This window comes from Pleurodeles waltl, chromosome 1_1 (assembly GCF_031143425.1).
Source record: "Pleurodeles waltl isolate 20211129_DDA chromosome 1_1, aPleWal1.hap1.20221129, whole genome shotgun sequence".
Taxonomy (NCBI): Eukaryota; Metazoa; Chordata; class Amphibia; order Caudata; family Salamandridae; genus Pleurodeles; species Pleurodeles waltl.
In genome coordinates, this window is record NC_090436.1 from 182901424 (window position 1) to 182928551 (window position 27128).

Genomic DNA, 27128 nt, shown 5'->3' on the forward strand with positions numbered 1-27128 from the left:
CAGTGTTTGATGAGCATGTTGAGTCTTTCAACAAATTCATCAATTTTTTTACCAACTCTGTGATGTTTTTGACTGAAAACAAGTTGTTCATAATTGATGTTTGGTACTAGATTAAACTTGAAATTCAACACTTTCTTCATCTGACGGTATGTGGCGTCTTTGGCAGTTCTTGGTATTTTCTTTGTGACTGCTTTCACGCCATCACCAGCAAAATTTTTGAGATTCTTGATAATCTTCCTGTTATCAGTCTCTTCAAGCGTATCTATGAAATCTTCAAATGTCTCTATTCATGCAGTCCATCTATCACCAATATTTTGCTTTTTGCAGTGTCGGATGGTGGTGGTGGTTTTAGGAAGGTGGCAGCATTCTAACTATTCTCGGGATTCGCTGACATTGAGGGTGGAGCTCTGTCAAACGCTGAGACCCGATGATGTTTCAGCCTCTGGGTCATCCAGCACAGCCCTTGAAGTTTTTACTTTCTTCTTGGTCTCCATCAAAACCCCTTCACTCATGGAGACCGCTGAAGTTGTTCTGAGCTGTCACCTGGCAGCTTTGATGGTAATCCCAGTGCTTCTTCTTAGGTCCCCCTGCCTGATGCTGGGGTCATAATGTTCCACTTATCAAGATTGAGGTAAGAATAATAACAGTATGCTTCTTTTTAACGTGTTCTGTCAGCCAGCACTATTTGGAATCTGATAAGTGCCTTTAACTGCTCTTTGTAAACTTAGTTGAATCCACCTTCAGCGTTAATACTCCGTATATTGTATAACTTTATTTGCGTGGCAGCGCAATACCTTTTTGTAGGATCTTGGTCATAGTTTCTTGAACGATGCGTATACTTTTCTGTGAAGCTCTCTTTCCATTCACACGCTTCACACCGGCTGGAGCTGTGCTTTGACTCTACATGCGCCAACATCGACTCTGCACTTCAATGAAGGCACATGTGGCATGCATGAGCAGTTTGCTTGCACCAAGGCAAACTCTCCAGGAGATTTATTTCTTCTTTGGAGTACTTATCCTCTATCTTCACCAATTGTAGCGTCTTCCCCAGCCTGGTACCCACTGAATAACTAGGCAACGCACAGAGCTGTAAATCACACGTCTTTATTCCTCTGCGTGTACCTGTGAACTCCAACATTCTAAACCAAGCTTTCATTAAATTTTAGTATAGCAATTACATCACACTGATATGAAGTCATGGGGGAGCCAGAAAGGTTCCTTTCTAAATCATGCAATACACTACACCTTTCACCTCTAGGCAAATTCAGGTAGGTGTTCCCTCTGGGGTTCAGCTGTTCAACTTCTTTTATAACCACTTCTTCAAATGCCCAAATTTCTGGTGGTATTGATGAGGGTGGAGGGTTGAAGCAGATGTTTTTGCGTAGAGTAGTATGCTCATCATTAGTATCTGTACTAGGGGTGTTCTGAAAGAATACTTTTACCCTAATCTTCCTAAAAAATTAAGTCAGCTCACACCTCATTTTGAACTTGTCCATGAGTGTTGTTGGTACGAAGCCTAGCCCTTTGTTTAAGAAGGCTATTCCATCCGTTGTGAGCACTTCTGTGGTTAGGTTCACTACTTTGTTTACAGACTGCTCGGGCCTGGCTGGGGCTCTGCTCTGCATATGCATCCCCTCCTGTTGAATCTTCTTGCCTCCTCATGTGCCCATCTGCCTTTCCACCCACCTCTTTCTGAAAAAAGCACGGTTTGATTAGTGGAATGGCTTGTGCAGAGGTGATGGAAAAGTGAAAGGTGGCGGGCTATATGGATGGAGCACTGGATTATAAAACCCTCTTCCCTTCTTGGTCTTTCGCCTCCTTCTTCCTCCGTGGTTCGAGTTGTCACTCGATCACTCATCTGTGTCCAAACTGGCGGACCACAAGTCATTCTGCTCTGATGACTCAAGGTCAGATTTTTGTTGTTTATGCTCCTTTTATATGTAAGGATACACTCAGTCATGCGAATAAAAAAGTATACCCTTTTAAAGCTTCTTGATTTTACTCTGTGTAAGAAGCCTTTATATTCAGCGATCTCTTCATTCGCTTCTTCAAAATGTTTCTTAAAGACTGTAATCTTAACTTGAGTGTTTAGAAAATCTTCACTGGCCTTGATTTTGACTAAGATGGCTTCTGATAAATGTTTTGTTCTACGGATTATAAGGATTAGTCAATCCCTTGAACAAAGCCATGCTGTGAGTGACCATTCCTTCTTAAACTGTTGATCCTCTAAGAAAAATGTTGGTGCATTATTTACCAGAAGGCCTGTTGGGGCAGTATTTACCCTCAGGTACTCCGTCATAATGGACCCATGTGTCGAGAAAGGCTAATCACCTGAAAAGCAGGATGTCTGCAGGGGTGATGGTATGCCCCTGACCTCCTGGAACACCTCTCGGCACTTCCTGGTGGACACAGAAACCCCAGCAGGTGTTCCAAAAGGAAAGGGGGGAGGGGAAGAGAAAGAGACAAAAAATGGCACGTCTTGCCGGTCCAGCCAGGCACTCTGTATCTTCAGGGGGCAGGTTGTTGTTGACAGAGTGATAGTAGAGTTAGTGCACTCAACTTCCTTGAAACTGAATCTCTCTTTCTGATATGGGCACGGGAGCAGTAGAAGAACACGGGGATGCTCCAGCACTTTTCTTGGATAATAATAATTGTTGGCACAATTACCAACACTGCATTATCAAAAACCCAAACTGAGTACCATAACAATAAGTACTGCGACACTAGGGCTGGCTTCACAGAGATTCACTGTTGCACACTACAATTAGAACTGTGGTTGCACTTATCTTGTACAAGAAAGACAAACAAGGGCATTAATTATATCACATATAACTTTTCTGCATGCATAGGGTAAACTAAAAGGAACAAAAACAATCCAAGAAATACAAATGTCCACTCTGGGTTCAAACAGTTAGGGTGGCACAGTTGGGTTTGGTTTCACTCTGTGTGTGAAAAACCCTTCAAAAAGCAAATTCCTCAAACCTGAAACACAGACATGAATGACACAATTTAAATCCAAGAGTTTTGCTATTAGAGAAAGAAAACTCACGTAAATGCTCTTTTAAAACTGCACTGTCACTTTTTGTAGTACTTGAGCTCAAACAGATTTCCTGAAGCGCATTTAGGCAAGTAACTACAATAATAATGTAGAATGTTCAGAAATGGATTTGTCTCTTCAAGATAAGCACTCTTCCAAAATACGAGGTCTGAAATACACCAGCTTTTCTCGGAAAGCGCGGTGCTCAAAGAACACATTCTTTGGAGAATACTAGTCACTTAGCTGCAGTCTTTTCCGGAGTGCTGGAGGAATGCCTGGTGTCAGCTGGTATAGATCAAAGAAAAGAATTGCATCAAAAGTCCCGAATACGAGGATGACAGCAGGGGCTGGACTGCCAAATCAGATGCTGAGATCAAGAAACAAAACAAAGCCAAGCAGGGAGGTATGCTTCACTCTGCTATTTATAGCCAATGAGGAAAGCAGTTGAGTTTCCACATGTGGATGAGTCACCACATCCAATTAGAAGCACATGTCTACACCACACCCAATTAGAAGCCCATGTCTACACCTGCTCACATTAGCAAACAAGCATTGGTAAAACAAGCATTGATAAAACCAATTGTGCAACACAGCACATTATGTTTACTTAGAAACATTAAGGTTAACCAAGAACAGAGATATGATTTAACCCTAATCCCTGGGGATGCTGACCAATAACACAGGAGGCACCTTGGGGATTCCTGACATTAGCTACACACACCAGATCACCATCCACTCACCCACAGGTGAATGGTTAAATCCTTACATGAAGCCGTCCAATCACTTCCCAAAGTCTGAGTATTTGATAGCCCTCTAAGCCTTTGAGGAGGTCCACATGCTGCAAGCTGCAGCATCAGAGCAGGATAATGATGATGAAGGGAAGGAGGAAGAAATGGAAGAGGAGGAGGAAGAGGAAGAGGAAAATAACGTCGCAGTAGCCCCAGAGCTAAAAAGAGAGAGAGAGAAGAACCTTCTGTCCTGGCCCTAGAACCAGAGAAAGGAAGGAGGCCCACAGGAGTGAGGTCCCCCGCTGGATCCAGAGCAGAGAACAGTGTGTCTTCCCACAACCCGTACCCTGAGCAACTGGAGGACAGGAGGAAAGAGAACTTAGGCTGTGACTTGCCAAGCTGAAGTTGGCTGCAAAGGAGAGAAAGGCTGAGGCAGAGACAGACCTAATCTTGGAGAAGAAAAAGCTGACTTTGGGAGCTAAGAGAATAGCAGTTAACAGAGTTTTAGAGTAAAAGAACTTTTGTTGGCTCATTAAGTGAGACAATGCAGCAGCTCACAAAGTCAGTTAGTAAATATAGCAGAGACAATCCAGTGTCAAATGTAGACAGAAGGGTCCACATACCCAAGGACCTTGACACAGACAAGTAGTTTGAAGCAGATAAGGTCGCTCTAGAGATGCATTCCTGAGGAGGATTGGAGAGCCAGCCTCAAGAGGCATATACCCCCGAGGGAAGTGATTCTTTGTTGGCCATAGGGAAGGATGACATGATGATATGAAGTACCCACTTATGGAGAAATCTCTTGTCATCACACTGGGAAGAGTATACTCTCAATTAATAGGTTGAAGTTTAGGGACAGCCAGAAGCTGTCAAGCGAGTCCTGGTAAGATTATGTAGACTACTCTGGAAAGGCACTGAATAGTGGGGTGAAAGTCAACAAGGTGAGTGATGTAGATGAGTGGTAAACTGACTGTAAGAGAGCATGTGCTCAGTAACTGCTCTACAGAGTTGAGTCAACACCTGTAAGACACCAAGCTCTTTGTACGAGGAAGCTTGCATAGAAAGTGGACCTTTGGCTCAAAACCAGGATCCAAAAGAAGGTACTGGGGAGTGACCACAAGAAGGGTGGATCAAGCCTCCCCCGAACAGCAGAATGAGAGAGAAGGTCCAAGGTGACACAGACGGGCCCTGGAATAAGGTAATGGAAAGAGTTCCCGTGCCCCTTCTGAGAAACAGGGCACAGAAAAAAGCTCTTTTGGGCAGCGGCCCTGGGCATCCAATTTCCAATCCTGGTGCTTTGATTGTTCCCAGTTAGGACACAAGCAGGGGGACCCTGCCAGTTCTAAGAAACCATCCACTGGTGAGACCTCCACAAAGGTGTCCACTTTAGCCTTAGGGGAAGGTAGTTCTTAGAAGCAGAGGATAGAACATGCCCTGGTCTCCCTTAGTTGGGAGATGGACTGTGATCCCTGAGGGTGGGAACATCCACTTTCACCGCATCACAATGTATGGAATACCTATCACTGCTCTAAGGGATTCCGTTGCGAACCTGAAATTGGTGTCGGAAAGGCTGATTTCCCTAGATCAGTACCTGCCAAGACAGGTGTTGAGGGTATCTCAGATGAAGGGGTTGGACTTTGTCTGCCCTATGACTCTGGTGTGTTTGGAAAAGGGTGGGGAAGTTGACGGGAAGAGGGTTGTAGTCAATCCTCAGATGTCCATTGGCTGCATCCTGGGAAATGAGTTATCTCTGGTGTTAGAGGCACTAGGGTGCGGCTGCCAGGACACCCTGAAAACTCTGGGTTATTGGGGTACTACTCCTAAAGGGGGAGTGGCACTTTATGCTTCTTGGCACACTCTTCATCTAAAATGTTAAAAATTCATATCTCTGAATCCACTGATTGAATTGTGATTGTTTGATGTCATCCTATTCATTAAAATGTATTCTATTTTTCTAAAATGGTGTGGGATTTGTCATGCTATGTTGCTTGACTGATTTTGTGCCAAACTACGAGACGTTAAGCACAGGTTTATTTAGTGATTTTTTTATGGTTCACCCTGACAAGGATTGTGTTTATTTTTTGAGTTAGGCTTTCCTCCCCTCTCAACTGATACCCCAAATTTCTTACAGTGATTAGATTGGAAGGCTTGTGCAGTGGGAATTTCTTTGTGGAAGTGACCATTTAGACAAATTAAAAAATTTTTGCTTGCCAATTTTCCAAGACCGCTATTCCCTTTGGACTGATGTCCGCACGAAAAACTGCTACTGGTACATTAAATGATTCCAGTAAATCTCTCAATAAATCATCAGTGCAACCACATTAAAATCACCTGCCAAAACCAAGATGACGTTTGGATATTTAAATAAAATGTAATTTAATACATGGTCAAAATCGTCCAACATTTTCGTTAAACCAGAAAGTTACTCCTTAGGGCTATATATGTTTCTCAACACAAAAAGTGATTTACACCCACTTCCGCTTTCGCAATTTGAATTCCGTTTGAGCACAAAACCCTTTCAACAACTCTCTTTATTATTTTAGTAGTGTTTAATGTCAATAGACTTGCTGTTAAGTGTCCCATTACTAGCGTAATCGCTGGCTATTAATGGCAACAGTAACTTATACTCAGATTCTCTCATAACCAAGGGCCAGATGTAGGAAGCATTTTGCATGGTGCAAACTGCGAAAATCGCAGTTTGTGCCATGCAAAATGCTCATCACAAAATGTGAATGCGACTCGCAAATAGGAAGGGGTGTCCCCTTCCTATTTACGGCTCGCACCGCAATGCTAAATTGCTTTGTGACCGCGAACGCGGTCGCAAAGCAATTCTCAGTTACCACCAGTGTCACACTGGTGGTAACCCATTTGCAAAAGGGAAGGGGTCCCATGGGACCCCTTCCCCTTTGTGAATGGCCCTGAAAACATTTTTCAAAATGCAACCCACCTCATTAATATTAATGAGGTGGGTCTTTGCGACCCCATAGCGATTCGCAGACGGTGTCTGAGACACCGTTCTGCATCTGAACTTGCGATTCGGAAATTGGGAGTTGCACCGACTCGCAATTTCCGAATCGCAAATTCGGACTTTGCTACATCTGGCCCCACGTTTCTTGAAGAAACACAAAATGTAGATCCTTTATTTATCGCATCAAAGTTAACCTCCTTTTAAAGTCTGTCCTATCCACTTTAATATTTTTAGGATGCTAGAAAACACAATATTTTATTGTTCATCAACCCATTATTAATCACTTCTTTCGATTGTTGTTTATTTGGTTTCTCTTTACCCAAGCAATTATTCACTTTTTAGTTCATTCTTTAGACTGTTCATTATGAGTTTTTTTTCCTTTTTAAGGCTGCTACTATACAGGTCTTATTTTGTTTACTTATGCAGGCCTGATCTGAACTGTCATTTGGCCAGATTAGGAATTACCCTCCTACATTTTCCTGGGCTCTTTTTTTGGAATTCTCTCCGCTATATTTCCAGTTTATACGATCAATTAACATTGTAATTTGAGAATTTTTGGCAGACATAGATCTGATATATTTTTTGAACCTGCATGGGTTGACGGGAGATATGCACAGTGAAGGTTATATGTACAGACCCAATTGGGGAGCCTCAGGTCATCTACCTAGATCCATACTTTCCTGACTTGGGGGACTGACTTGCACTATTTTCCTCTCTGGGCCCAACTAACGTTGGTAAATAAGTAATAACGCTGGACAATTCTGCCGAAATTGCCTTTTGAAGTCCGATTTGATTTTTGCTGGTCAGAGTTTATCACAGCCAAGGCTTCTTAAGAACTCTGCAAGGTTTTTTGCATTAGCAGAACAGCATTTAATAAAGAGGAAGTACGGTAATGTGTATACTCACTGAGGATGACAGAGGGGGTAAAACTGATATGTTCCCTTCTAAATGTAAATCATTTAGAAAGGGACGAACTTGAGAAGTAAGACTTGGGTTCTCAGTTGACAAATTACTTCCCCGATAAAGGTCCTGGGTCAACGTTCTGAGCTAGAAAGTTTGAGTCTGGCGAGGACGATAATCTAGGGCCCATTTTCCAGGTTTGATATAGTTTACTTTAGTTTAGTTTAAAGGATTTATAAAGCGCGTAGTTACCCTAGGGCATCCCAGCGCTGACGTAACATGACTACTACAAGGAACAGAGAAAAAAAACAGAGAAGTTAGCTACAAAAAAGAATAGTTTTCAGCTTCTTCCTGAAGAGCTGCTCTGAGGGTTCATGACGGAGCTCAGAGGGGAGAGCAGTCCAAAGGCGGGCAGCCTTGGTGGAAAAGGAGTTGCCTCCCCAGGCTCTCTTGAACCGAGGAATATTAACATGCCGGAAGGAAGATGATCTCAAACTTCTGGTGGGGGCGTAGATAAGGATCCGTTTTCTAAAGAACATCGGACCCTCATCATGTAAAGCCCTGTGAACAATGCACAGGGCTTTAAAATGAATGCGCTGCTTGATAGGAAGCCAGTGAAGTATCAAAAAAGCCGGCTTCACAGACAGATGTCTAGGCAGATTAGTGAGAAGCCTGGCTGCTGCATTCTGCACTATCTGCAACTTCTTTATCACATAGGCCGGGGAACTAAGAAACAGAGAGTTCCCATAGTCGAGGCGGGAAAGAATCAGGGTTTGAATGAGGATTCTTCGGGCCGTGGAAGGTAAGAGAATAAAGATCTTCCTAAGAACTCTTAGGAGACCAAAGCATGTGGAAGAGACTTTGTTAGCTTGAAAATCCATAGTCAAGCGAGGGTCCAACCAGAAGCCAAGGCTTTTTACATGGGCTTTGGGAGAAGGAAGATTGTTAAAAGCTTCTGAAAACGATGAGAGGGGAGGGGCCGGGGAGCCATTACCTAAGACTATAACTTCAGATTTTCCGTCATTAAATTTAAGTTTGGATTGAATCATCCAATCTCCAATATCCTTCATACAGCAAGAAAGATTGGCCGTGGATGAGTCCCCAGAGCTAGAGAGGGATACCACCTGGGTATCGTCAGCACAGGTAACCAGGAAAATATTGTGAGGAGCAATCACTTTAGCCAGTGGGGATAAATAAACATTAAAAAGGGTCGGACTCAGTGAGGAGCCCTGAGGGACTCCACACGTCAACGGAAGGATTTCAGAAAAAAAAAAAGCACGGTCCAAGACTTGAAAAGATCTTCCTTTAAGGAAGGAGGAGAGCCAGGACAGGGCTAAACTCCTATCCCCATTTCAGAGAGCCTGCAGCAAAGAAGATTGTGGTCCACCGTATCAAAGGCTGCGCTAAGATCAAGTAGAATGAGGGCCACGTATGCCCCTTGATCCAGAAGTTGACGGGACAAATCGTCACCGTAAGGAGAGCCGACTCTGTACTATGTTGAGCTCTAAAGCCCATTTGGGTAGGATGAAGGAGCTCATGGCTCTCAAGATAGCAGGTTAATTGATAGTTAACATGTTTCTCCAAGATTTTAGCAGAGATGGGGAGAAGAGCAATAGGTCTATAATTCTCCGGTAAAGAAGGATCCAACTTTGGCTTTTTTTGGAGAGGCTTAATAATGGAATGCTTAAATGATGGAGGGAGGGAACCTGAAGATAGAGAGTGGTTCAATATTTTAGTGAAGGGAGGGACAATGATGTCTGAGACCCGTGAAAGAGTGGGGGGTCAGGGTCAAGGGGAGAGCCCGATTTAATTTTAAAAAGAAAATTAGTTGTTACGGTATCAGTAAGAGGTGCAAAAACAGTCAATGAAATCCCAGAAAAAACGGAATCCATAGCCTGATCTTCTGAGGACTCCTGGGGTGGGGGAGGAAGGGAACCCAGAATATATCTTGATGACTTTGTCCTGAAAGTGAGATGCCAAACGGTTACTATATTCAATAGAGGCCTCTATGGATGGGGCTGGCATGGGAGTTATAGTGAGCTCTTTGAAAATCTGAAAGATTTCCTTCTGTGAGCAGGAAGAATTGTCTGTTTTAGTGCCATAGTAGGTGGACTGGGCGACTTTAATATTTAGGTGATAAAGTCTGATGGATTGCCTATAAATATCTCTGGCAGAGGGGCTATAACTCTTTCTCCAAATTCTTTCTAACTTTTTACATTTCTTCCTCAATTCTAGTAGGGAAGGAGAAAACCAGGGTTTAACCTTATGAGATAGTTTTTTTACTCTTGATTTAATAGGGAGAATAGCATCCAGAGAGGAGGAAATCCACTTATCAAATGAGTCTGCGGAGGTAGAGACAGAAAAATTATTGGTCGTAAGGGAAACCTGAAGAGCAGCGCACCACTCACTGGGAACCAACTTTGACCAAATGCGTCCGGAAGTTAAGGAGCTAGATTGCAGATCCCGCACAGCGTTGTAAGGGAAAGAGAATGATAAGAGAGAGTGATCTGTCCAGACTAGAGGCAGAGGAGACAAAGCCGTAAGATCGGAGGTATTGCTGAATATAAGGTCCAAAGTATGGCCTTTAAGGTGGGTGGGTCCAATTACATGTTGAATTAAATCAAGTGCAGTGAGAGAGGCTGATAGTGATTTGGCCAGAGGATAGTCTGCATTATCGAGATGGATACTGAAGTCCCCAAGAATAGTGAAATTAGGGGATTTACAGGTAAGACTGGCTGCAACGTCAGGTAGAGTGTCTAAAAAGCGAGCACCAGGTCCCAGAGGCCGACAGAGGAGAATTCCAGAAAAGGTAAAAGTGGGCGACAAGTGAAGAGAGAAAGTCAGACTTTTGCAGTCTGGAATGTCGGAGGGCGATGTGACACACCTGATGGTGTTTTTATAGATGATGGCTATGCTGCCACCTCTCGCAAAAGGTCTATCCAAGTGTGCCATAGAATAGGTAGAAGGCAAAGTATTACAGACATCCACTGCAGAGTCTTCACTCAGCCAAGTTTCGGTGAGAAACAGGGCATCCGGTAGAAGGTCTTCTAAGAGGGTATAGATGTGTAGGGAATGAGCTGGTAGAGAACGGCAGTTGAGCAGCAGCATTCTGCCCATTTGGAGAGGAGGAGCGCCAGAGGATAAGGAAACCATGGAGATCCAAGAGCAGCTAGGGCATAGGGGAAAAACGTGGGGCCCAGGAGTGCTTGAAAGGGAAGGACATAGCCCTGTACTTCTAAGTGCCTGAAGCTGTGAGAAAGAATAAACCAACTTATTTGTAGTGGAAAGAGCAGCATCTGGGCACTTCAGGGTGTGGACGGGCGCAGACGGGCTTGCCTTTGGCACGCCCTCTGCGCGGCCGGCGGCCGGCTGGCATTAAATGCACCGTGTGGGAAGCCCGGCAAGGCTCAGAAGACTGAGCAACTAGCCCCTAACCAAAATGGCGGTCTAACAATGTCCCAACCAGAAAGAAGGGAAACGGAGCTACTGGTAACCCCTAAACACAGGCTCCGGTGCTCCAGTGAAGAATAAAAAGGTTTATGTCCCCAACAAACAAAAATATGCCCCCAGTAAAAAGATTTATATTTCCTAAAAAAAATATTCCCAGACAAAACAGGAGGTAAAAAACAGGGAAAAAACAGTAAAATCACCAAGATCACACAACAGTAAAATCACAAATTCAGCAAGTAATAGTAAAATATTATCAATAAAAGGAGTAGAATCATTTAAAAAAGCTCACAGAGGTCATGTCACGATAAAGAAAGAAAGAGCTTCTGTCGTTCTGGAGTTCCATAAAATAAAATACCATTGTGAACTTCTTGATCTCTGAAAGTTTATACATGACTTCTTTATGAGCTGAGTCTGAGTTTAAATTTAAATACTTGTTAGTAAACTTCAGAACAGAGTTAGATAACGGAATTATATGGACCACTTATTTTCTCCCAGAGCCAGTTGCTGTTACACACTGGGGAACATTTCCTTCACAAACTATCTCCATTCTTACTCTGAAATGGCTACCAGACATGTAGCAGGAAAAATGGCAATTTTCAAAAATCTGATTTGACCATTAGATTGTATTTTAAATTACAATTTATTTGAGTCCTTGATTCATGACTCTAACTATTCCCAAACCTAAGCTATGCATTAGATTACAAGGTGTTATAATGTAACCCAATACTTTTCTATGGGAGAACCATCCTTGCCACAGTGAAAAATAACTTTAGAGATTTTCCACTGGCAGGACATGTGAACATAAGTACACATGCCCTACTTTTAAATAGCATGTATCCTGCCCTAGGGGCATTTAGGGCTGACATAAAAATTAAATAGAAAAGTTTAGCTTGAAAAAAAAGTTTATTTTGCTAGGTTGAACTTGCAGCTTTAAAACTGCACACTCAGACTGCGGGAGCAGGAGAGAACTCCCAGAATGTCCGGTCATTAGTATTTTGTTTTAAAAAACAAACTCCCTCTTTGGGAGTTTGATTTTGCAAAACAAAAAAGGATGCTGATGAGCCATGTGAAACATGGTGTCCACTCAGGTAAGGTTAAATGCAGTGGCAGCTGGTAAAAGTTGTGGGTGGAAAGTAACAACCCAAGTGGAACATGCAGACGAGCATACTGAGCGAGCAGGAATTGAAAAAAAGAGGGTGAGGTGGGGGTGTGCAGAGGCGATAATAGTGCTTTTGACAGCATACATTTAATTTCTAGAAAACTCCATAGAAAGTTAAAAGTAAGAGTTCAAAATCGTGAATTTTCCAGACAAAACATTCCTTAGCCATAATCCCCAATTTGTCTTTTTCCAAAATGCCCTACAACCCCCAAGTCAAGCCCAGACCTACACAAACAAATTCACAGTGTGTTCCTGCCTGTAAAGCCTGCCCTGCACATTCAAATTGAGTTAGTTGATCAGATCTACATCCAAAGAGAAGATGCTGAATGAAACATTACCCGCAAGTAATAGTTTAATTTATGGGTGCAATCTAAATTTATAGGTGCAAACACCTTTCTGCATTAGGCATAAGATGTAAACGCTCACCCTAACTATCTCCACATCCACTTGTGCAAACTTCTTCTCCAACACTATGATGCAGTCTCTCAAGGAAGCTTCATTCTCCCTCTATTGTAACTTCACTAAGACAAGCGCGCATATGGGCCCTGCCCACAAGTAGCAACTGACAGTCCTTTTGTTAGACCTGACAGCCTTAGGGTGGTCACCCCTAACTTTTTGCCTGCCTCCCTCCCTCCACTTTTTGATACTGTTTTTGCTGGTTTTAGGACTCTGCACACTTTACCACTGCTAACCAGCTCTAAAGTGCATATGCTCTCTCCCTTCAATCATGGTGACATTGGCTCATACACAATTGGCTCATTTAATTTACTTATAAGCCCCTATTAAAGTGCACTACATGTGCCCAGGGCCTGTAGATTAAATGCTACTAGTGGGCCTGCAGCACTGATTGTGACACCCACATAGGTAGCCCCTTAACCATGTCTCGGGCCTGCCATTACATGACCTGTGTGTAGTTTCACTGCCATTTCAACTTGGCATTTAAAAGTACTTGCCAAGCCTTAAACTCGCCTTTCTGTACATATAAGTCACCCCTTAGGTAGGTCCTAGGTAACCCATGGGGCAGGGTGCTATGTAGGTGAAAGGCAGGACATATACCTGTGTAGTTGATATGTCCTGGTAGTGAAAATCTCCTAAATTTGTTTTACACTGCTGTGAGGCCTGCTGCTTTCAAAGGCTAGCATTAGAGCTACCTTAATATATTGTTTGAGTGGTAGATTCTGATCTGAAAGGAGTAACAAGGTCATATTTAGTATGGCCAGAATGGTAATACAAAACCCTGCTAATTGGTGAAGTTAGATTTAATATTACTATTTTAGAAATGCCACTTTTAGAAAGTGAGCATTTCTCTGCACTTAAATCCTTCTGTGCCTTACAATCCAGGTCTGGCTAGGTTAGTTGACAGCTCCCTTGTGCATTTCACTCAGACAACCCCAAACACAGGATGCTAAGTCACACCTGCACACATCTGCATACTGAATGGGTCTTCATGGGTTGGGAGGGGGGAGGGCCTGACACTTACATGTCAAAAGACAGTGGTCTGCCCTCTCACAATGGACTGCAAACCCCCCTACTGGGACCCTGGCAGACAGGATGGAACTGAAAGGGGACCTTGTGCACTTCTAAGCCACTCTTTGAAGTCTCCCCCACTTCAAAGGCACATTCTTTGTATATAAACTGGGTCCCTGACCCTACCAACTCAGACACTTCTTGGAAAGATACCTACTGGCAAAGGAACTCTGAACCAGAACCTGCAACCTGCTAAGAGAAGCTGCCTGGCTGCCCAAAGGACTTACCTGACTGCTTTGCTGTAAAGGACTGCTGCCTTGCTGCCCTCTGGCTCTGCTTAAAAGTGCTCCCCAAGGGCTTGAATTAAGGTTGCCTCCTGTTTCCTGAAGTCTCAGGGCCAGAAAGACTTAATCTCTGCAAAGAAATCCTTGTGTGGCGAAAGTCGACACACAGCCTGCCCTGCTGTGAGGAAATCACTGCATCGCCGAACCGGAAAGGTGCCTCCTGGCTCTCTGAGTAGAGATCGATGCAGCGCCAGCATTGCGACAGGAACTTCGACGCATGCCCACCGGATCGACGCATCGCCGAGCCCGAACGATGCAGCCCGACTTCCTGTGAGAGGAATTGACGCAGCACCTGCCGTGCGGCAGAAATTTCTCTGCATCGCCCACCGGATCAACACAGCTCCTGTGACTTCCCTGGGGTGTCCAAATACCCCACAACCCAAAGAGGATCCAAGTCTGCATGCCACAAATCAACGCAAAGCCCAGGCTGCGTGGAAAAGCATTGATTCATCGTATGTGTCCGCCTGTAGAAACCGACGTACACCTCCCCGTTTTCCACGCATCTCCTCCTTTGTGGTCACGTGCAGATTATTTCGATGCAAACCAGGTACTTTGTGCTCGCAAGCGACCATTGTTGTTTTTAAGAACTAAAAGACTATATTTATCATTCGAAAAAGTGATATCTCAACTTGTATCTATCAAATCGTGATCGTTTTGACCTTAATCTACTTAACTTGTGTGGTGTATTTTTGTGGTGTTATACTGTGTTATTGCATGATTATTTGCACAAATACTTTACACGTTGCCTTCTGAGTTAAGCCTGACTTCTCAATGCCAAGCTACCAGAGGGTGGGCACAAGATAATTTAGATTGTGTGTGACTTACCCTGACTAGAGTGAAGGTCCTTCTTTGGACAGGGAGGGGTAACCTGACTGCCAACCAAAGACCCCATTTCTAACACTTTTGATGACAGCTTATTGAATGTTTCTCCTGCCACCGTCCACTTCTCCCTTATGTGCTTCCGACTAACCTCCAAGCACTGCATCAAATTTATTTTCTAAGACTATATACACCCTACCCCAGAATATAACATCTCCTAACTATATCAGCCTCAACTTTTGAGGTGAAGAATAATTTGTGGCAAGTGCAGCCCAGTGCTCAAATGTGAGAAACCACACTGTACTTGGCCAGTGAATTGCTCTGCCACCTCGTAGCTCCACCGTCAAATAAGCCCTTCTGTTCCTCTGAACGCTGACCTCTGTCAAGAGTTCGAGGCACTCCTCCACCTGGAGGCTTCTGCCTGCGCCTCATCCCATGTGTCTAGTGGGAGAGCTCTGCTCTTCTACTCGGCTGTCCTCTGCCTTATTTCTCTTTTTTCTCCCTTTGCCTCTGTTCACTCTTTGTGTGCTTTTCCTTCTGTGTTTTGTTCCCTTTTTGTTCCTTTTGTGTCTTTTGCTTTCTGCGTTTCATTCTCTCCTCCTCGTTTTACTCTGCTCACTCTGCTCTCTCTCTCTCTCACTCTCGCTCTCCCCCTTCTCAAACTCCCCCGCAGCTGCTGCCCCTGCGGCCCACCCCTTCCTCTTTCTCATGCTCTATCCCCGCCGCTGCTGCCCCCGCAGCCCCTCCACCTTTTTTTTGCATCATTTTTCACTCCCGCCTTCCAGCTGTCCTCTCCTCCCTACTTAATGGCGGCCTCTGTGCGGCCGCATGCCAAAGGCAAACCTGTCTGCACCCGTCTGCGACCCGAACGCGACGGCCACCAGGACCCCTGGACCCTGCCACCCGCCACCTCTACACAGCAGAGGAACTCATTGCACTCAACCCAGAACGGAACAACAACTGCAAGCAAGCAGCTCCAGGGAACACACACGGTCCCTTCAGCTGCCTCTGCCTCCGTCACACCTGCACCACCACCAAGACCCGAGACCCAGCACAACCCACCCGCAACAACTCACTGAACCCAAAACCCCTGAAGTGCATCCTCCTTAAGGTCCGCTTCCTCCATAAAGAGGGCACCGTAATCTGGGACCTCCTCGACAGCATCACCCGGGACGTCATATTCCTCACTGAGACCTGGACCAACAACACCTCAGGTCCAGACATCAACATCCCACAGGGGTTCAAGATCACCCGGAAAGATTGCCCAAGCCACCCTGGGGGGGGGAATCGCCATTGTCCACAGGTCCAACCTCCACCTGAACACATACTCTGAAGACTCTAAAGAAGCCACTAACCTAGTGGAACACCTACCCTTCAAGCTACACACCAGCCTGACATCCACCATTAGGGGAACCATCGTCTACCGCCCATCATCTCCTATGCCAACAACACCTAACGTATTCTCTCCCTCTCCAACGAACCAGACAAGGTCAGACATTACCTCCACAAGGGCATGAAAGCAGTCGCCAACTGGATGAGAGATAGCTGCCTTCAAATCAACGCAAACAAGACCGAGGTACTCATCCATGGCCCTCAAACCAATACAGAGAGTGACTCCTGGTGGCCACCCACCCTCAGAAGCCCACCCACCCCAGCCAGCCAAGCCCCCAACCTCGGAATCATCCTGGACCTCGACCTCAGCATGAACTACCAGATCAACTCAGTCACCTCCATCTGCTTCCACACTCTCTGTCTCCTACGCAAGACCTTCAAATGGATCCCCCTTGAGCATAGAAAGACCATCACACACGCCCTCATCACCAGCAGACCGGACTACGGCAACACACTCCATGCCGGAATCAACAAAAAACTCACCCGCAAATTGCAAAACCTCCAGAACGCTGTTGCCAGATTTATCCTCGACCTACCCTGACACTGCCCCATCTCACAACACCTATGTCCACTGAACTGGCTCCCCATCGATAAAAGAATCACTTTCAAAATCCTCACCTATGCACACAAAGCCCTCCACAACACTGAACCTCCCTACTTTAACCAGCAACTCAACTTCCACATACCCCACAGGACCCTACGCTCGGCACAGCTCTCTCTCGCAGAAGTACCCAACATCTGGAAAACCAGAACAGGAGGACGCTCCTTCTCCCACCTCGCCGCCACCACCTGGAACACCCTACCCATCCACATCAGACAAACCCCCTCCTTCCCCAGCTTCATGAAGGAACTGAAGACATGGCTTTTATAATCCACCTCTGGTACTCACTACACCCCCCCCCCCCAGCGCCTTGAGACCCTAAGGGGTGAGTATCTGCGCTTTATAAAACTCTGATTGATTGATTGAAACATACAGAGCAGAGCACCCCCATCTGCCAGAGGAGAACAGAGGCACCATGATGTCCCCATTTTAGCAGCTTGAGTCTTTGTGGGTGAAGCAGGTCAGTGTGTCGGACATAAAACCCTAACAATGTTATTTGCTTACTTGAATTTGCTTCAGAGACACTGGCGGGAAAACGAAAAGCATGGGGGAGGTATGGGACAAATGCAATAAAAGGAAAGAAAGACTGAAGAGAGAGATGGACAGTGGATGAGAGATGCCTAGTTTGGTGGAATGATGGAGAGAAGTATAAAAGATGGGAGGATGGTGCTCAATGCACTTTGCATTTGCATATTTGTACAAAAGAACTAGTTGTGTAATAGATGAATCCTGTGTTTGCCTTGTGTCTGTTGTATTTCTGCAAACTGGCCGCACCTCATTTCATAGATCACAACCCCTCCTTTGGAACTAATCCTTTACAATTCAACATCTAATCTCCTCTAGGCTGCCTGTTCTCCCATCAGATATTGGCATGAACTAACATACCCTTCACTAATGATCACACCTTAATCCTTTTGATTTAACCTTCCACATCATTCATCCATCCATTTACTCATCAGCCTGCCCGTCTTACATCCCTGCAAACTCCCAACATCTGATTTCATTCACGGACTGCAGCATTTGACCGCTGGGCCTGTAAATCTTTTTAATGCATGTGTTTAAAAGAGCCTAGAAATTATGGTTTTATAGCGCTAGAAAACATGATTTTAAAGTACATCATGGAGATCGGCGCGCTTATATTACTGAATATATAAATTATACTTTTATACAAGAACCTGGACCTCAGAGCTCGTGTATCCGTCTGATGCTTGTGTTTACCAGAGCCTTGAAAACATGGTTTTATAGCGCTTTACAGAAACATTTAAATCGTAATTTCATAAACATTGGACCCGGACCCCGATTGGATGGTTAATGCTTGTGCTTACAAAAACCCAGAAATGTATGTTTTTCATAGCGCCCTATTTATGTTTGCGCATATGCCTAAATATTTAAATCATAATTACACAGCAGAATCACAGCGCATTACCTCTGTGTCTGTGTGCATGACTCGGAATTGTGTTTTTGTAGCGCCTCGTGGAGTGCCGTTGCTTCCTCGATCTCTTCAATATCTCCACCGTCTTACTCCAGATGTGGTTCAGCTGTCGTTCTTCGCCCATGCCTAGAGAAAGTAGAATTTTCTTCATCTCTAAGGCGAACTGCAAGTCTTCAAAAGAACTCATAATTTTTGGCTGCTGTATCAGTGGCTTTTGACTTGGAAGTGACAAGCTAAGCAGTATCACAAGACTTCAATTAGTCATACAATAAACTGAAGCTTGTGATCACAGCCAATCCTTGCGTTGCTACCATGCTGTTTATAGTAGTAAATACCATGAGAGCCATACAAGGTTTGGCTGGAGCAAGGGGATCCTCCACTCCGAGGAAGACTAGGTGGCAGTGATGCCTTCTTCCTAGCTGCCTAACCCACGCAGATTCAAAGGCTGAAGTGTGCATGCCGACTGGATACAGTAGATACCTGTACAACCTGGCATGCACACTTGATTTTGTCCCTGAGCCTGCAGCCTGCCAATCAAAAGGATTGGCTACGCCCTCCCCAAACAGCGTAGTGGATGAGTTTTTTTTAAACAAGGAACATAAACAGTACATGATGTGGCAGCTCAGAGGGGGCAGTGGGGCAATGCTCTTATGCTCCGTAGGAGCAACCACCCCTGGTTAAATGGCTTCAAAGAAGCTGCTGTAGTGACGGCTCCTATGAAAACATAAAAAATTACAAGTCTAGTAATGCCCTGTTTGCCTTACGTTTTTTTGTAACCCTAATAAAGGAAAGACAAAGGTGTAAATGGAAAACCTTAAAAAGTTAGTCTTAACCAATCATCACCAGCTTTTCAGGAAAAATGCTGTAGGGGCATACCACAGAAACTGCATTCAGACTTCCAAGGACAGATTTGCTGATTTTGCGCACATCTGGGGTGTATATGACACAAATGGCATGGTTATAAGCTTGCCATTTTATATGGTGCATACAGTTTGCCATTGTTATACATAATTACAGACCTGATGTAAACTTTGCAAGTCAGGATACCCACCATGACTTATGTTCACTTAAGAGAGGGTGGAGTCATAACTTAAGTCCTCTAAACACTATGAACAGAGGACATCCTGACCTATGTACAGTGCACACAGACACGAGCAATTCCCTGCCTACCTTTAGGAAAGGCTGCATGGACATGATGTTACAGGCCATCACTGATGTAAATCAGTGATGTCACATGAATGGGCATGGGAACAGAGCTCTCACATTTCTTATTTCTGTACATAGACTATCAATTCCAGGCATTCTTTGCCAATTCTGGGACTTGTAATCCTGGTTTTCAAATAATGGTTTACACAGGACTATAAAACTCAGCATGCAACAACAAAACCTGGACTGAATGAGGTACTGATGCATGGAAATAGGAAAATTGAGTTGTCCATGGAATGCCATTTGTTAGAAACTGGGTAACTAGTTTTCAGAGGTATGCACCTTGTCCAAGTAGGGACCACGGGCCAGATGCAGGAAACACTTTGCGACTCCGTTTGCGACTCGCAAATGCGTGTTTCTCATGCAGAAATGCATTTTGCGAGTTGGGACCGACTCGCAAAATGCATTTCCGAATCGCAAATAGGAAGGGGTGTTCCCTTCCTATTTGCGATTCGCAGTGGAATGCAATTCCATTTGCGACCGCATATGCGGTCGCAATGGAGTCGCAGTTACCATCCACTTGAAGTGGATGGTAACCCACTTCCCCTTTGTGAATGGACCCAAAACTATTTTTTCAGGGCAGGTAGTGGTCCAAGGGACCACTACTTGCCCTGAAAAAATACCGAAAGGTTTTTTTTTTTTTTTTTTTAAGTGCAGCTCGTTTTCCTTTAAGGAAAACGGGCTACACTTAAAAAAAAAAAAACTGCTTTATTTAAAAGCAGTCACGAACATGGAGGTCTGCTGACTACAGCAGGCCTCCATGTTTGCGAGTGCCTATAGTCGCTATGGGGCCGCAATTTGCGACCCACCTCATTAATATTAATGAGGTGGGTCTTTGCGACCCCATAGCGACTCGGAGACGGTGTCTGAGACACCGTTCTGCATTGCAAATTGCGACTTGCAATTTGCGAGTCGCTCCGACTCGCAACTTGCAAGTCGCAATTTGCAATAATGCTACATCTGGCCCCACAATCCTAGTCAGGATAAGTCACAACACAACCTAAATTCTCCTATGCTCACCCTCCGGTAGCTTGGCACTGAGCAGGCAGGCTTAATTTAGAAGGCAATGTGTAAAGTATTTGCACAATAACTCATACAGTAACACAGTGAAAGCACTTCAAAAAGTACTCAACACCAGTTTAGGAAAATAGATATTTATCTGAATAAAATAAGACCAAAATATTAAGAATCCCATGTACACAAGGAAAGAGATGAATTTTGCAAGGTTAACTATTAGTACGGCGCTTAGAAACACAATAACTCCAACTGGGGCTATTACCACGTCTTGACGGAATCCTTCCCAATAGCTCAACACCACTCCCAAGGGACTGTGGGCTGGTCATGGAGTTGCACGGATCCTAGGCACAGTACCTTTGGTAAACAAGGAAACATAGAAGTATCATGGAGTCAGGGAGGTGAGGTGTCGCTGGGGCCAGTGCGGTGTTGGTTCCTGGCTGCGGCCGGGGAGGTGAGATGTCAGTTCCTAACTGCTACACAGGGGAGGTGAGGCGCTAGTTCTGTCTGGTTTTGGGAAGGTGATGCAGCATCGGTGGTGAGGCGTCTGTTCCTTGTGATCAGGCAGGGTTGAGGAGTCCAGCAGGCCAAGACACAATGGTGGTCATTCTGACCCTGGCGGTCTTTGACCGCCAGGGCGGAGGACCGCGGGAGCACCGCCGACAGGCCGGCGGTGCTCCAATGGGGATTCCGACCGCGGCGGTAAAGCCGCGGTCGGACCGGCACCGCTGGCGGGGTCCCGCCAGTGTACCGCCGCCCCATTGAATCCTCCGCGGCGGCGCAGCTTGCTGCACCGCCGCGGGGATTCCGACCCCCCCTACCGCCATCCAGATCCCGGCAGTCGGACCGCCGGGATCCGGATGGCGGTAGGGGGGGTCACGGGGCCCCTGGGGGCCCCTGCAGTGCCCATGCCACTGGCATGGGCATTGCAGGGGCCCCCGTAAGAGGGCCCCTACATGTATTTCACTGTCTGCTGCGCAGACAGTGAAATACGCGACGGGTGCAACTGCACCCGTCGCACAGCTTCCACTCCGCCGGCTCGATTCCGAGCCGGCTTCATCGTGGAAGCCTCTTTCCCGCTGGGCTGGCTGGCGGTCTGAAGGCGACCGCCCGCCAGCCCAGCGGGAAAGTCAGAATTACCACCGTGGTCTTTCGACCGCGGAACGGTAACCTGACGGCGGGACTTTGGCGGGCGGCCTCCGCCGCCCGCCAAGGTCAGAATGAGGGCCAATGTGTCGACTTTGCAGTGTTGCAGTCACACTGCGGGACTTCAGCGGCATCACATCAACGTTGGGCTTACGTTGCAGGCCGCAGTCATTGCGTTCGGCGAGGACCAGGGAGCTGGAGCAGGCAGGGGCATGGCATCAGACAGTGGCAACGGTTGTGGAGTCGCTGAAGTCGGTAGACTAGCTAGTAGCTAGTAGATGAAGTCTTTGTTGGCCCTGAGACTTCAGAACAGGAGGCAAGCTCAATCCAAGCCCTTGGAGAGCACTTGTGGAGAAAGACAGAGCCCTTCCACTAGACCCAGTGTATATACACACCCAAAAGTGCTTTTGAAGTGGAGGAAACTTCAAAGGGTGGTTTTGAAGAGCACGAGTTCCCCTTTCAACCCAGCCCTGTCTGCCATGATCCCTGTGGGGGGTTATCAGTCCTTTGTGTGAGGCCAGGCTTTTAAAGTGTAAGAGAGAGTGTAGGAGAGAGCCCCTCCACCCTTCCTTCCCAGGGAAACCCATCTTTATGCAGATGAAAGCAGATTCAGCTGACTGTCCTGTGTTTATAGCTGTCTGGGTGGAATGCACAAGGGGAGTTGTCAACCAGCACAGACTAGACGTAGATTGGAGACAGGCTGAAATGCACAAGTGGCAGTAAGTGCAGGGAAATGCCTTCTTTTTAAAAGTGACATTTCTGAAAAAGTAGTGTAAAATCCAACTTCACCAGTAAGTTGGATTTCTTACTACCATTCCAACCATACCAAATATGACAAGGCTATTCCTCTTAGATCAGAAATTACCACTTAAAAGCATATAAGGGAATTTCTAATGCTAGACTGTGAGAGGAGCAGGCTTCATAGTAATGAAAAACTACTTTGGTGGGTTTTCACTACCAGGACATGTAAAACTTATAAGTACAAGTCCTGCCTTTTACGTACATAGCACCCTGCTTTATGGGTTACCTATGACCTACCTTAAGGGTGACATGTAAGAAAAGGGGTATTTATGACTTGGCAAGTAGTTTTAAAAGCCAAGCCAAACTGCATACACAGGCATGGCAATGGCAGACCTGAGACATGGCTAAGGAGCCACTTATGTGGGTGGCACAATCAGTGCTGCAGGCCCACTAGTGGCATTTAATTTACATGCCCTGGGCACATATAGTGCACTTTACTAGGGACTTACAAGTTAATTAAATATGCCAAATTGGTATGAGCCAATGTTACCATGTTTTGGGGAGAGAGCACATGCACTTTAGCACTGGCTAGCAGTGGTAAAGTGCCCAGAGTCCTAAAGCCATAAAAACGAGATCAGAAAAAGAGGAGGAGGAAGGCAAAAAGTTTGGAGTGACCCTCCAGAGAGGGCCATTTTCAACATCATTTGTTATGTTAATGTGTGTGGCATCATGAGCAAGGACTGATATAAGTGGGAGACATTGAGAGGAGGAAAAAGGGATAGGTTTTAGAATTCGTAATTGCCAAATATCTAGAGCTTTGAGCGTTATGGGTTTTAAAAATATGTAATTCTTAAACGTTATTAAAACAATGCACTTCATGCCCCTGTAACCTGTGAAATGTATTTGAATAAAAGCTACTAGTAGGAAATTCATATTTTCTGCATGGCCACCCCAGACTTTTCACATTTTTTGACCCTATTTTTGCTGGACATAAAAACCTGTGCACTTTACCCCTGCTAATCGTGAATAAAACGCCTGTGCTCCCCCTTTAAAAAATGATGAAACTGGCTTAAACCTGATTGGCACATCAGGCTTCCTATCAGACCACAGTATATGGTACAGATATATACCCCTGACAAGCAACGTTAAATGGCACCAGTGGGTTGCAGCAGCTATTGTGTCATCCAGTACAGTGGCAATTAAAACATGGCTTTATCCCCTACCTTGCATAGCCTGACAGCAGCAGCTTGAACCCTGAGGCATGAACTTGTCAAAATAACCCTTTTGATATGTAGGAAAACCTGATTTTAAACATTAAATAAGTCATATGACATTCACAATGGTGTGTTCCCCCACTGACTAGGCCCAAACCGACATTGTCACTGGTCAGCTTGCAAATGGCACGCCGGAAGGATCAAAGTATTGATTACACACTTTCATCTCTAACTTTTGACCTTTACCTGTACCAGCTACAGACTCTGTTCACAGATTTATTTTATATTTAATAACAATCATGCCTGAAGCTGCTGGAGGCTAATTTGCATCAGCTCTTAAGCAGCAACTCAGACTGTGCTCGGCCTGAATAAGGTGTGAAAGAGATGTGACAACTACTCCCAGAGCAGAGGCAAAGACATGGGTGTGGGGAGGTGTTTTTATCGTCTGGCAGGACGACAAGCTGGGGTGGCCCAGGGCCTTCCCTGTCACACATGTTAATGTTAGGTGACACCTAGATAGGCCCCAGCAATTGTTCCCATAGTCAAGCTGCTACCACACTCAGTGGGAGGAAATCTGTCCTCATAATGGGTTTGAGTGGCCACGGTAAAAGAGACTGCTTGTAACCCTGGGCACCCTTCTCAATGGGCACACCAGCTCTGCAGAAGGCAAGAGAAGGGTTTCCCCATCTTGAATTCTTCAATTCTGGCTGAGGAGCACTGTGTGATTGTTTGCAATATGGTAAACAGAAACTGCTCAAAAGTGAGTAGAATTGCACCCAGGAACATTTACCCCATTGATTGGGTAGTGCCCAAGAGTCACCCACACCCACTAGCTGGTACTAGACATAAATGTGTGAATTTCCAGGCATCATCCTTATAACATTTTCTAGAGCTGCAGAAGGTGACTAAACCTGCTGTTTGTGACCTGAGTGGAGCCCTAATGGACAGGACCTGCTCCCTCTTGTACTAAGGATAAAGAAGTGAATTCCAAGGATCAGATGACTGACCTCATGGGTGGCTACCGGAACACAACAAGCTGCAACTGGACTTTAGAAGCATTTGAAAACTTGTCCTCCAGAGCTTCCGGGGAACCTGTCAGCAAAGTATTTGACCAGCAGTTCCACAGCTTCAGCTTCATCCTGGTGAAGGTTCCAAGCACCTCCAAAAAGTTGACTATATCCCATTCTGCTCTGGGGCTTAGAAACGTTTCAGTGAGAAATCTCCATAGCTCTAGAGCTCCAGCAGGACTATTCTGCATCAGGTATCTGACTTTCAGTTCCATGGCAGTGGCTTGTTCAGGCAGGATTTTTCTTCTCAAAATGTGACTGAGTTCCATTCTGCATAGATTGTACAATAAATTTCAAAGCATTTCTTACAATAAAATGACAAAGTCACTCTCTGAAGTGGGACTTGGAAACTTTTTTGAACTTTCTGAATTCCATACTTTTCGCTTGGACCAATCCACTTGTTGTAGCTGACATGACTCCATTGTTTTGAGTCTCAAATCGTGCCTAGGTGCCGGTCTGCTGTTTCCATAGACTGTAATTTGTTCTTTGTGCTTTTGGCGCTTTTTCCACTTACCAGTTTAAAAAAATCATATCTCCTATTTGCTGTATTGGATTTATGTCATTTTGTATGATTTTGATTCTTACATTTTTATCTATTTTTCTAATTCAGTTTGGGTCTTTTTTATTGTTTGGTGTTTGTATTGTATTTCTGTTTTGGTACTGCACAAACACTTCACACATTGCCCTAATTTAAGCCTGTCTGCTCCATAGCTACCAGAGGGTTGAGATCAGGTTTATTGAATTACTTTAAAGGTTCACACTAACAAGAAGTGTTATTATTCCTTGAGAAGGGCAGTCGCCCACCCCAGATAATAAACCACTTTCTTACAGTACAGATACCCAGATACACAATAAAAATATGAGAGCAGACACATGTATGACTTTACTGGTTCCAACTAAAGACTCGGAATTTGATTTGATTGCTCCCAACAACATAAATTCCATGAAGAAACATCTGAGGCATCAGGTTACCTGTGTCGAATTATGAGATCTCATAGACTAAGGAAAGTAAATGCAGAACGCGGGTTTTTGTGGAAGGGTTATTCTACACCATAGATGCTATGCTCAGACATCTTCATTGCTGTATAAAGTTTTCCTAGGTTCGGCTGAACGTTAGACATTTCTGTGAGCGAGTGCCCGCTTTTTGGACTAAGTTACAATGTTTTAATGTAAATAACATATTCACTAGAAATTACTAAATCAGGCTTCACTGAACGCAAGAGGGCGCTAGATGACTATTGAGTAGAATCAAATATATGATGTGATTCGCTTGAGCACTTTTTGAGCATAGCTAGTTCTAACCAAGTCCTGTTAATTGTATTGTATAGCAACTTTTATATAGCACTGACTTGCCCATATGTGGGGCGCTGGAGTTTATTATGGTTTAAATATTTCCTGTTACATAAGTCGCCTTATACTTATTTTATAATTTACGTGTTTCCTTTAGGTACTTATAGCCAATATATATTCTTACATTATTGTTGATGAATTACATTTTTGCAAAAAATTGTCATTTGTGTATCCATATGTTTGCCGATACGTTTTGTCTGTCTCGTTGTTATCATATATAAGGGTCAATAAAAACGTTTTGAACTTAAATCACACCAAACGTATATTACCTTTTATTACCTGATGAAATGTAGTCACATGTAGTCCGTTTTAGGAGCCTGCATTATCGCCCTTTATCGTTGAACACTGTAACAATAAGAATCCGTTAGCAGTGCTTTACATGGAAATATAGAGTTGGAGGTACTCTCCCTTTCAAAGTAAGGAAGTTGCAGGTACTCGGTAGCAGACAGTACCTGCCCTGTTCGAGTCAAGATGCGCGCGCCAACCAGTGATTGGACACAGCCCTCGTGCTCAGAACAGTAAGCCGAGCTCCTATTCTAAATGCACCTCGGACCGCACCTGCTCCTCTTCACAAACGCATCTGCTTTTCTTCCTGATCGCACCTACAGCTGTTTAGAAAAGTGTGACATTCTGTGAAAATGGCGCCTTCATTTTTTTCCGTTTTTATCAAAGACTGCCACCTCTTCATGGTATGCCTCTGATTGAACAGTCCTTTACAAATGCCATCTGCCTTGTTCAAATATGCACCTGTTATTTCTGAGGCAGCTGGAAGTCGGACTACACAAGTGCTGTGTGGTGCTAGCTTGCACCAAGATGTTATTTTAAATGATATTACACTTTACAGGGAGTGTTATTTTCGTACATTTTTAGATCGAGCGAGCAAGCCCTCTGGCCTGTTGTAATCTATCTATGGGCTTTTAACCACGCCCACCGCACGCACATCACAATCACTCATTCATGGGCTTGCCTTTCAAAAATCCTTTGTTGTCATTGGTAAATGTTTTAAGCTTGTCCCTCCTTAGGACAGTTTTGTTACCCCTTGGACACAGACCTTGTTACATGGATAATTGCACGTTTGCTGATATGTTTGATT

The 27128-nt window shown here is 44.8% G+C and overlaps 1 protein-coding gene across 1 annotated transcript in view; it reads right to left on the reverse strand.

Moving 5' to 3' along the window:
• Window positions 1-24954, reverse strand: part of LOC138293632 (uncharacterized) — a 69368-nt gene extending 44414 nt beyond the window's left edge. The window contains exons 1-2 of the mRNA XM_069232957.1: window positions 24641-24954; window positions 18292-18530 (exon numbers count right to left, since the gene is read on the reverse strand). Coding sequence (XP_069089058.1) covers window positions 18292-18530; window positions 24641-24954 — 553 coding nt within the window. The remainder of the gene's footprint in view (window positions 1-18291; window positions 18531-24640) is intronic.
• Between the last annotated feature and the right edge of the window lie 2174 nt (window positions 24955-27128).